Source organism: Cinclus cinclus, chromosome 4 (genome assembly GCF_963662255.1).
Source record: "Cinclus cinclus chromosome 4, bCinCin1.1, whole genome shotgun sequence".
Taxonomy (NCBI): domain Eukaryota; kingdom Metazoa; phylum Chordata; class Aves; order Passeriformes; family Cinclidae; genus Cinclus; species Cinclus cinclus.
In genome coordinates, this window is record NC_085049.1 from 31,388,991 (window position 1) to 31,399,536 (window position 10,546).

Consider the following 10,546-nt stretch of genomic DNA (forward strand, 5'->3'; position numbering starts at 1 on the left):
AAACCAACAATTCTGGAGAGACTCTGAATATTATCTTGCATGTAAAAATAAGGGAGGACTCAAAACAAGGAAGCAGTCTGGACAAAGTTGTGACATTAATACTTTTTTTTTTTTTTGTCTCTTTAGTGAAAATACTTCGTTTGTGTTGAACTTTGCCTCAGCAAGCACCAAATTGATGGGACACTATTGAAGTCTTGGGGGATATTTTATTTCCAAGCAGTGAAGCCTAGCTGAGAGGCAGTCATTCAGCTACCTGCACTGGGACAATACAGTGCACACATGTGCTTTGATACACAGAAATTTTTTCAGGAGGCAATTCAGTTTCAGCTACTTTCAAACTGGAGGACTCATTAGAGTATTAGTGTTTTACTAAAATAGCATGTGTCATTGGCCCAATAATTCCTGTGTAACATTTTAGGTTTCAAAGTAGAAAGAGATACATAGTCCTAAAATCAATGGCCACTGTTTTAGCTGCAGAGTTGGGATAATCTGAAGGCTATGCTGCCAAGCTTGTAGGACTCTTCTGATGAGGAAAGGGTCCAAGTGACTTGTGGGATGGAGAAATAATGTGTCTGAGCGGGGATCTAGATCTTTTGCACAAGGGCCTGTCTATTGAGACGAATCCTTTGTGAATTATGGAGGTTAAAATTGTACATAAAAAATCTGGTATCACTGCTGGGGTGGGGTTTGGGTGGAGGATGGAGACACGAAAGTATTTAGGCCTCAGATATTTCCCATAGTTTAAAGGGTGTTTTTCCTTGCACTACGGGGATTTTAGTTTTCTGGCATATCCTCTGTCAAGAACAAGGAGAGTAGATAGCAGTCTTTGTTACATTTGTGAAAAGCATTACTGGGCAAAAAGTTTGTAGTTCAGAAGGGATTTTGGTGTGAGGAGTGCTGAAATTCATTTCTGTGTAACTATGAATCATTGTAAAAAAGGGACCTTTATTCTCCTGTAACTTGGAGTGAGCTACCACTGTGAGACACATTAAAAATTATTTAGAACTTATATCTTATTAAAATGAACTACTTTTGTTACTCCTTGATTTTTAGAGTTTCTAATTCTATAAAAGTTACAGGTAGTTATGTTCCCAGAATATTAAAAGTACCCAGAATGCATAGCCATAAAACATCATTGTCCTCTGGTCAGGAATAAAACAAGATAAGAGTCAGACAAAAGTCAAACCAAGTGTGTGTGGTATCCCGTTTGCTAGACTTGGGCTTCTTTAGGATGCAGGAATGGGGATTCCAGACAGGAAGGATTAAATGCAAGAGATCCTGTCCTATCCTGTCCTATAAACAGACTCTCAGCCTGCAAGTGATCACTTAAGAAAGTAGTAGGGCTTGTTGAGATAGGAAAAGGGTTTAAAATAAAAGATCCAGCCTAGTACTAAGGATTTTTTGTGATGAAGGGGGTGAAGCGCTGGAACAGTTTATCCAGAGAGGTGGCAAATGCCCCATGCCTGGAAACATTCAAGGTCAGGTGCTCTGAGCAACCTGATCTAGTAGAAGATATCCCTGCTCACCTCAGGGCGGCTGAACCTAGAGGACCTTTAAAAGTCACTTCCAACCCAAACTATTCTATGATGACAGTAGGAAAAGGAATCAGACTCAGACTGTCATGGACAACTCAGCCTCCAGCTGAGTATGCAATTGCATTAGCCTATGAAGTCAGATGGTTGTATGCAGGCACACAAAGTGCACATGTAAGGATATGTCCAAAGCCTTTCCCTCAAGGTCTATCAAGTGTCTTGAAACCTTTCTTTCTCACTGGCTTTATTAAAGGATAAGTATTAAGGGGGATCCATGAAAAACAGGATCCCTGAGTCTGAAACTCTTAATAGGCTATATTCACTGTTTGAAAACTGTCCTGTTAGAAAACTCCCAGTTCACCCTAGTGTTGATATTTCAGTAATTATACTGGCTGGTCCAAAAATACAGCAGTCATTAGAAACACGCCCCATTGCATGTGAGCTGTAATCAGCAATGTGAAATAAACTGTGATTTGGATTTTTTGAAATAGGCTGTTGTGCTGGTCATCAGTTAAGTACACAGAAAATAGGTTAGATGTAATGACATATGCCATGAAAAATGTCTGTGCTGATACCCATGGGATCTTAATTTTTCGGTGTATGATGAGATTCAGAGTTGTTTCACTTATGTAGCTTTAGAATGTAAATCTTCAAGCTGACATTGACACACTAAGAGAAACGTCTTTAGTATTTTTAAGATCTTGGCACTGTGGCACCTCTTACTGCTAGAAAGATCATTGAGATCTACTATAATGTATAGATTTGTTAATATTACTAATAAAGTAATGCATGGATTTTATCCTATAACATTTGGAGCTTTATCCTTTTTGTCATGTCACTCAACACTGAACCATGAGAGGAAGACAAGTCTTAGAACTTGACTACTTGATAATAAATAAACAGCCCAAAATATATTTAAATGCCTGGCATTGTTGCAGAATACATGGGTGAGGATTAGGCAGCACTTAACTGCCATAACTCTATTTAAAAAATGGTAAGGCTTCAAAAAGAATTTTTATGTTTAATGGAACTTTCCTACATAATACCATTTTTAAAACGTATTGCTTGTTTACAACGATTTCCATTTTGAAAATCTCATTAGGAAATATATTCACATTTAGGAACCAAAATACTTTTGCTTTTGGATGCCACTTAATTCAATGCTGAACCCTAAAATCCACTGCTGTGCCAATGTGTTTGGAGATCAGTCAATTTGATTCGGGGAGAAACAGACATGTGTTGGTGGTGTCTGCATGTGAACGTGCATCTGCACAGAGGTCCTTCCACAGAAGTCTGAAAAAAACTGTATATTGATGTGACCATTTAATGTTTTCATTAGAAATATTCATACACAGTATAGCTCTGCTTTCAGGTACACCACTGTCATTTTGGAGATTGAAAGGAATTATTTCACTGGTGTGAAATAATTATTTCACTGGTGTGAGAAAAGAGTATATTATGTCCTCAAAGTAGTGAATTGATGTATGTTTGAAATGAAGCAAGGTGTTGCTAATGTAACTTTCCTCAGCACAACAAAGACAGTCCTGACTGTCTTTTCAGGCTGGTGCTGTCCCTGAAAGCAGGTTCAGCTTATTACAGATTTTGAAAAATTGTTAGTGTTTTCTTGAAGAGTAGATTGGGCTATCCTTTTTATGGTAGTATTTGGCATAGAATTTTTATTTCTGTACAATTATGCAGTTACTTTATAAGGTCGTTCAGAATCCATGTTTTGTTCTTACCTAAGATTGCTTTAAGTGGGAGAGAACAGTTTATTTGTGATCTCTAAGGAGAAACTATCTAATGGAAAAACTTTGTAGGCTGAAAGACATTAAAAATATTTGACTATAATAGTGCACAACAGTTTATTATATCTCTACTTTTCTGCCAAGGGCCAAGTCACCCAAGGGCACTTCATAAAAATGATGGTCTGAAGCTGACATTGCAGACAGACTTACCACCTTATCTTCAGGTTAATGTGATAGTGCTGGCCAGTGCTTAAAATCATGCCTGACAATATCACTGAATCATCTGCCAAGGCACTCAGCATGTTTTACTTCAGTATCTCTTTTCAGTATAACAAGGATAATTGAGAGATTTCCTACTTAATACAGAACTGTAAAGTAATTTTTTATTCATAATATGGCTAATAAAAATAATTTCCTAAGAAAAAATAAATGTTGAGCAGAACTACAATTAATATTGCTAATATATTAGCTGAATACTTCTTCGAACAGAAATTTCTATCTGCTGTTCTTACGGAGTGATCATTGTAATTTTATTTTATGGTATTATGGAAGACCAGAATTGCCTTCTTTTTGTAGGTGATAACAAAAAATAGACTCGCTCTGAAATGCCAGATTTTTCCTTTGTATCTATAGGGAACTGAGGTCTTCTGTGAGTTAATTTCATGGTTCCTCAATTTTCTGATTTCTTAGTTAGGACCATGACATGTTAATAACTTTATTGTGTGCCAACAGAGCATTGTGTTTAGAATTCAAAAGTAGGGTGGATAACAAACAAAAAAACCAACTGCCCCAACACATTCAGGAATATTCAAGCATCACTATGGAAAACTAATTTTTTTTTTCCAGCTTGAAACTCACAGACAATATAAAAGATTCCATTAGATTTTGCATTATGCTGCTGTCAGTTGAGCCATGCTGCACACACTGTTGAATCACCATGTGGCATATTGGTGTAGAGACTTCTGTCTGTTAAAATAGATGACACAAGGCTAACTATATTGTCATTCCTATTTTATTGTCCAGACATACTGTTTTTCTTTCTAAAAATGTGTTTGCTGCAGCATCTTTGTTACTTTTATGAGAATGAATGTTCATGAATATAATGTTATTTATACCACCTACTCTTAAGGTTATAAACCCAATAGGAAACAGCCATACTTGGCTTAAATTAAAAACAACCAAAGCCAAGGGTCCTTTTGATGTTCCCTTTCCACCTAGTACTTTTAAGGTAACTATTTTGTTTTCCTTCTTATATTAAATCAATATAACAATTATCTTTATGTTGTTTCTTTCCTTCCCCAGATGTACATCCAGACAACAACACTTACTATCTCCATGAGTTTAAGTGCTTCTGTGTCTCTGGGCATGCTCTACATGCCCAAGGTTTATATTATCATTTTTCACCCAGAGCAGAATGTTCAAAAACGGAAGCGGAGCTTCAAGGCTGTAGTGACAGCTGCTACAATGCAAAGCAAACTGACACAAAAAGGAAACGACAGACCAAATGGTGAAGTCAAGACTGAACTGTGTGAAAGTCTTGAAACCAACAGTAAGTCATCTGTAGACTTGGTCAAGAGTGGCAGCACATCTTAATAGATGTACGTTGACAAGAATGCACTTTCTTTTAATAATAAACTTAATTATTTTTGTTGCTTGTCCTGCATGAATCCAGAGATGTGTCAGAATTCATATACTGCTGAATGCAGGAATGTCTAGAGTTGTCTCAAAGAAATTGATTTTATACAGGAGGCTAGTAGAGAAAAAAAAGCACAAGCAGATTTTGAAACGCCACATCTTTTAAAAATTGTTTGTTTTAGGTAGTGCTATTTTGATGTGTTGTACATTGCTGTGCCAGTGGTATGTCCTGACAGTCCATGAGATGTATCTATGGTCATCATTGTATATTCAAAACTCAAAAGCTGTTGAAAAAAAAACTGTAATGAAAACAGCTAACATTGTTTTTATTTTGCAGTCAGATATGGAAGTGAAAATAATGCTTTTTACCTTTCTACCTTAATATTTGTTGGACTGTTCATTTATCACAACTCATGAGTAGCACTTCCCAGCATAATGCTTCCCATCCAGGTTTTTGTTCTGGTTTTACTCATCTTAGTACAAAATCATGATAATTCATATGAAGCTTAATCATTACACATTCTTATATATCACAGGTTTTTAATGGAAAAAAAAAAATCTTTCCCACGTCAATAAAGGTGTTGAATCTTGCTACATCTCTAAATTGCTCTGGTACAGAAGAAAACAGAGGTTACAGCTCCCATTCCACCATGTCATGTCAGCTTCTAAACTGAACTTCATAATAACAATAATAATCAAAGATGAGCAAAGACATTAACCTTATACCCAGTGCTTAGAAATGGAGAATTGTTTTCAATTGAGAAGTTAGGTGTCACATTAGATGGACAGCAGCTGTGACAGCTAAGCTTTTCAGTCATTTTACTGCAAACAACATAGTTTGTTTTCAATTTTTATTGCTTTTGGATAATAGAGGTATTTAAATACTACTGTTTTGGTTAAGCATATTGAGACAAGGCAGTACCAAGTTTGCATTAAAATATTGTACTTATTTCTGAAAAATGAAACCCCCTCACTGAAATCTATCAGAGTTTGCCAGATTGAAGATTATATAAAAGTAGTCCAGACCTCTACCATACTGTAGTTGCCGAAGCATGGAGGATACCGAGTACAAATTTTCACTGGAAAAACTCATGACCCTTCAAAATGTATAAAACTGCTAGAGGGAGCTATGGGCTTATAAAGCTTCAGATTGTGACATGAAACAAATGACAAACAAGAAAAGCATAAAAATTATTTGTGGATCAAATAATAGAACAGGAATATGAAAGCCCCAGTAATTTTGCAACTCTTCAGAAGTCACCAAAAGAAAACTCAGAAGGAAAAGAGACATGGATTTTGCTGAGTGTGAAAAATTATAAACTTCCAAGGAGTGAGAGGATAAAGCAGGGTTTTCACAGTAGGGTGAGAAAGAGTGTTAATAAGAAAGTCTTAGGTATCTGATATTTATCTACTGTGCCTAATTATGAAATGCTGTGACTGGTATTCCTTAAAGTATGATTATGCATAATTCATAGAAACAGATGCTACTGGAAGCAAGTCTGCTTCTCCAGTAGTTTAGGATGATGCTTATTTACTGTGCTCTAAACACGAGTTTAACAATATCACATCTATATAATTCTGAGCTCACTAGGAGTACATCCTGACTAGGTTTTCATCCATCATAATGCTTCATAGGCAAAAATTCAGTCAAGTCATTTGCACTCCAGATAGCTCTCCCTATGTAACGGACTTCTAGGCTTCAAGATAAGTTTCTCTCTTCCCTGAAATAGTTCTTGTCAAAGTTTTTGAAGGTTCCTGTGAATTTTAAGTGCGCAATGCAGCATGAGTCCTTTTCACTGTGTTACTTGTAACAACCTCTCAACACCACAAAATTTCTTCTTGCACTGACTCCATGTGAGATAAATCTTTCTTTTCAGTGATGGCATCTGAAACTGCTTGCAAAATATGAGTCTACTCCTAGTACACCAGAAATGGGCAGTGAGTTTTTCCCCCCCATTTACCAAGCACATATACTAGTAATGATAGCAAAGCTCATAGCTAGGTGAGAGACAGGATGAGATAGTCACATAATCCCTTTTGCTTCCCATCCAGAGACAATTCTGCTCTATCTAGTTTGTCCTGTTCCATGTAACACACATTATTCTATCTTGTCTTCCACATGAATAAGTTCATGGGTTTATTTGTGGGAATAGGTACATAGCCAGTGGAAAAAAAATTGTCTCTGGGAAAGAGGATTAAAAAAAAAAAACCAAACATACAGGTGTCATTACAGAAGGCAATGACAAGTACATTAAATGAATATAGGTGAGATAATAATAAAAATAATAATAATAATTCTACAGTGCTTTAGATCCCCATTTATTTTCTTCTTTTTTTTTTTGTTTCATTCCAACCACAAAGTAGTAACTGGAGCTGTAAAATAGTGTTTATTCTCAGAAATATTTTGAGCCAAGTCCATTACTTTTTCTGGCTATCTAGGCTTGCCAAATGTGGTTCATGTTATTATTATGAAATGCTAACAGTCTTGAAGGGCAGGACACCAGCTGCTGAAGCTTTCAGGTTCCCAAACATGAACTCCAGACTTATTCCACAGAGCTATAAAGACACATGTAATATTTATAAAGTAAAAACCTACAAACATTGTTTGGAGATGAGATTAGTTTTAATATATTTCAAACTATTGTCTACATTAAATTCCTGTGCTATAATTTTTTAAAATAACAACTCAGAACTCAATTGGATAGTTTTTGTTTCTTGATCAACTCTACATTAATTATATCAAAACTGTTTAATTCTCAGATGCACAAAAATGTTACAACAGTTTAACATATTACTCTGTATCTTCTGAGGTATGCCAGCTATTGTTTTGTATTTTGCATTGTATTCTTGCAAATGTCCCCACATAATTCAGCTTACTGAGTTGTGATAAATCTGATTATGTTGCATTGCTGTGGGCTAAAAACATGCACATGTACATGAGTTATCACAGAACTTAACTCAGCTCATACAGGATAATAATATTATCTAACTTAACCTGATCAGGTATCTGACCCTACTTACAGGGAAAGGCAAAAAAATAAGCTCTGATCTTTCTGTCCTTTTGTTCCCAAATATGCAGAGTTTGCAGATGTGCAAACTGTTATCTGTTATTTATTAGCTGGGAAGAAAAAAATCTTCTATGTTTGTAGTTCTTGGTGCCATGTCATCAGTCCTGCATTATTTTTAGTAGGAACTTAGCAGGCCAAAAAAAGAAAAAAAGAATCCTCTCAGAAATCCTGCTGTGGGAGCATGAGAGAGATCAGGCGGGAGCAGTACATCCCATCTGAAAGATGTGAGAGATGTAAATAAGGCTATATTTGCTTCAAGTATCCCAATACATGCAAATAAAAATATTTCACGTTGGTGCTCAAATATTGTGATCAACTGTGAGAAAGACTTGCTTTGTGTGCCAAAAGCAGTCCTTTAAAGAGTTAGCTTTTTTTAAGACAGAAAATACTGGAACTACCTGTGCAAGTGAAAATAAGAAAGATTACATTTTGTAGCTTTTGTTTGATTATTCATTCTTATATATGCATTCTTAGGGAAAAAGATTATAGCAATGTGTGAATTAAATGGTCTGCTTCTGTTGTGTTTTAAAAAATGGCAAATGCAATACTAGATTCAATTAGATCCAGAAAATCTTATAAAACATAACAAAAAGCAAGAAGTACACTTATTTATACTTATCACTATTAATTGGCATCAATTTTAATGATCTTTTTTTTCGTTTAATCTATGATGCAGAAGACAGAAACTGTCATTTCTCAGTTTTAGTAGTCTGTTCTTCACAAATCATCAGATTGTTGGTCCGAATTTAGAAGTTAGCATGAAGAATGATTTTCCTATCGATCTCAGCTGTTCTTACCAGACTCTATATAGAAAAAGAAAGAAATTTAAGAAAGGTGTGGAAATAGAAAATTTGAATCCATAGACCAGGCAACATTTTTTGCTATCCTGTAATTTTCATCTTGCCAGCTGCAGTCTTCACTATCATAAGGAGAACATGTCTGTATTAGACAGAATATAAAACATATTTAGAAAGTAAAATTCCTCTTTATCCAGTATACCATAGACCTTATTATAGAGAAAAAAGAGACTCAGTCCCCCAGCAGTCTGATTTTCCACGTACCAAATTGATTTGAAATTAGAGAACTAACTACAAGACTTGATATAACCACTTTCCTCCTCCAAACGATATATTAACCTTGAGTGATATGACTTAAGTCGTATTTTTACAGCATGTTTTTAATATTTCTTAATAGCAAAGATGTAAGGGCTAGAACCTGAAACAAACTTTCATAAAAGATTCCTAGTTGTTCAGTTTTGCAATAGTAAAGCAGTTTAATTCTCTTAACATATTGCCTCATTCTGAACAAGGAGTATCAGCTTTGATCAAAAGAAGACATGATCAGCTGACCATCAATATAAGGAGACCATAATTTTCTCAAGATAATATGTTCTGTAGGGACTATCTGCTCAGTTTCTCTAATTTGGAGAACTTTGGTCTTTGGTCCTTTCAAGGAGCATAAGTCTCCCTCTAGATGGACAAACCACCACTAGCTGAAAAGTTGTCTTCAAACAATAGAAAAGAAAGAAAAAGACAGTCTCTAAAGTGTCTATATAAAAAAATGTCTATATGGAACTAAGACAAAATAATATCAGGTGTTGGAACTCTATTGTGGGTATGCTGAAACTACTCATCATTTTTCCTTTCTATTGACCTCTGCTTTCCCAAGTCATAAACAAAATAACTGGTCATGAATACCAAAATCGAGATCCATGTATACATCCTTAAACATTCTTTATTCCATAAACATGGACCATATTGTTTGGAAATATAGTAGGACATTGTCTGAGTTCAAATGCTAAATATGTTTTTTTTTCCTCCTCTCTTGATTCTAAAAATCCTGAACTTTTTTTTTTGTTTGTGTTTTTTTTTGTTTCTTTTTTTGTTGTTGTTGTTGCTGTTGTTGTTTGTTTTTGGTTTTTTCAATTTACAGCCTCCTCTACCAAGACAACTTATGTCAGTTACAGCAATCAGGCAGACTGAGCAGGGATGAAATTCACTGGAAGATCTGCAGGACTGGATCTTGCAAACATAGACTTTACCACCACCAGAATTCAGTCTTGAAAATATCAGTAGACTACATTCAAATCGATAGTCAGTCTCCTAAAGAACAAGGATTAAACAAAAGCAAAAGGCAAAAAGAGACAGGGGAAGGAAAAGTCCAGTTTTATAACATAGAGACAGAGTGTCAAGCTTCTGAACTGTTCACTCACAAAAGGAAGCAAATCACAAAAGGAAAACAAATGTTAGCTTGTGAAAAAAAATTCTGTTGAAATAAATCATGTCTGATGTTATATTTGTAAGTACTTTTTTGTGATTGTGACAATTTCCTTTCCTGTCCTACATTGTTCAACTCGTAAAAGAAGATGAGTTTATTTCTTGTGACGGCTGACTGGATTAAGTCCTGGGTTATGCTAAAATAAATGCAATGGTCAATGCATGCTAATTTTTATACAAAATAATTTATTTCTAATAATAAAGGAATGTTTTGCAAATGTTGAGACTTGTTTTGTTGCAGTTTTAAGGAAAAAAAGTCCTTACACTGTTGTCTATTGTTTGTTTAGAAT

At 35.2% G+C, this 10,546-nt stretch overlaps 1 protein-coding gene across 1 annotated transcript in view; it reads left to right on the forward strand.

Annotated features, from left to right (window-relative positions):
• Positions 1 to 10,079, forward strand: part of GRM8 (glutamate metabotropic receptor 8) — a 304,251-nt gene extending 294,172 nt beyond the window's left edge. Inside the window, exons 9-10 of the mRNA XM_062491912.1 lie at positions 4,580 to 4,826; positions 9,913 to 10,079. Of these exons, the coding sequence (XP_062347896.1) occupies positions 4,580 to 4,826; positions 9,913 to 9,962 (297 nt within the window). The 3' untranslated portion in view covers positions 9,963 to 10,079. The remainder of the gene's footprint in view (positions 1 to 4,579; positions 4,827 to 9,912) is intronic.
• Positions 10,080 to 10,546: the final 467 nt, after the last annotated feature.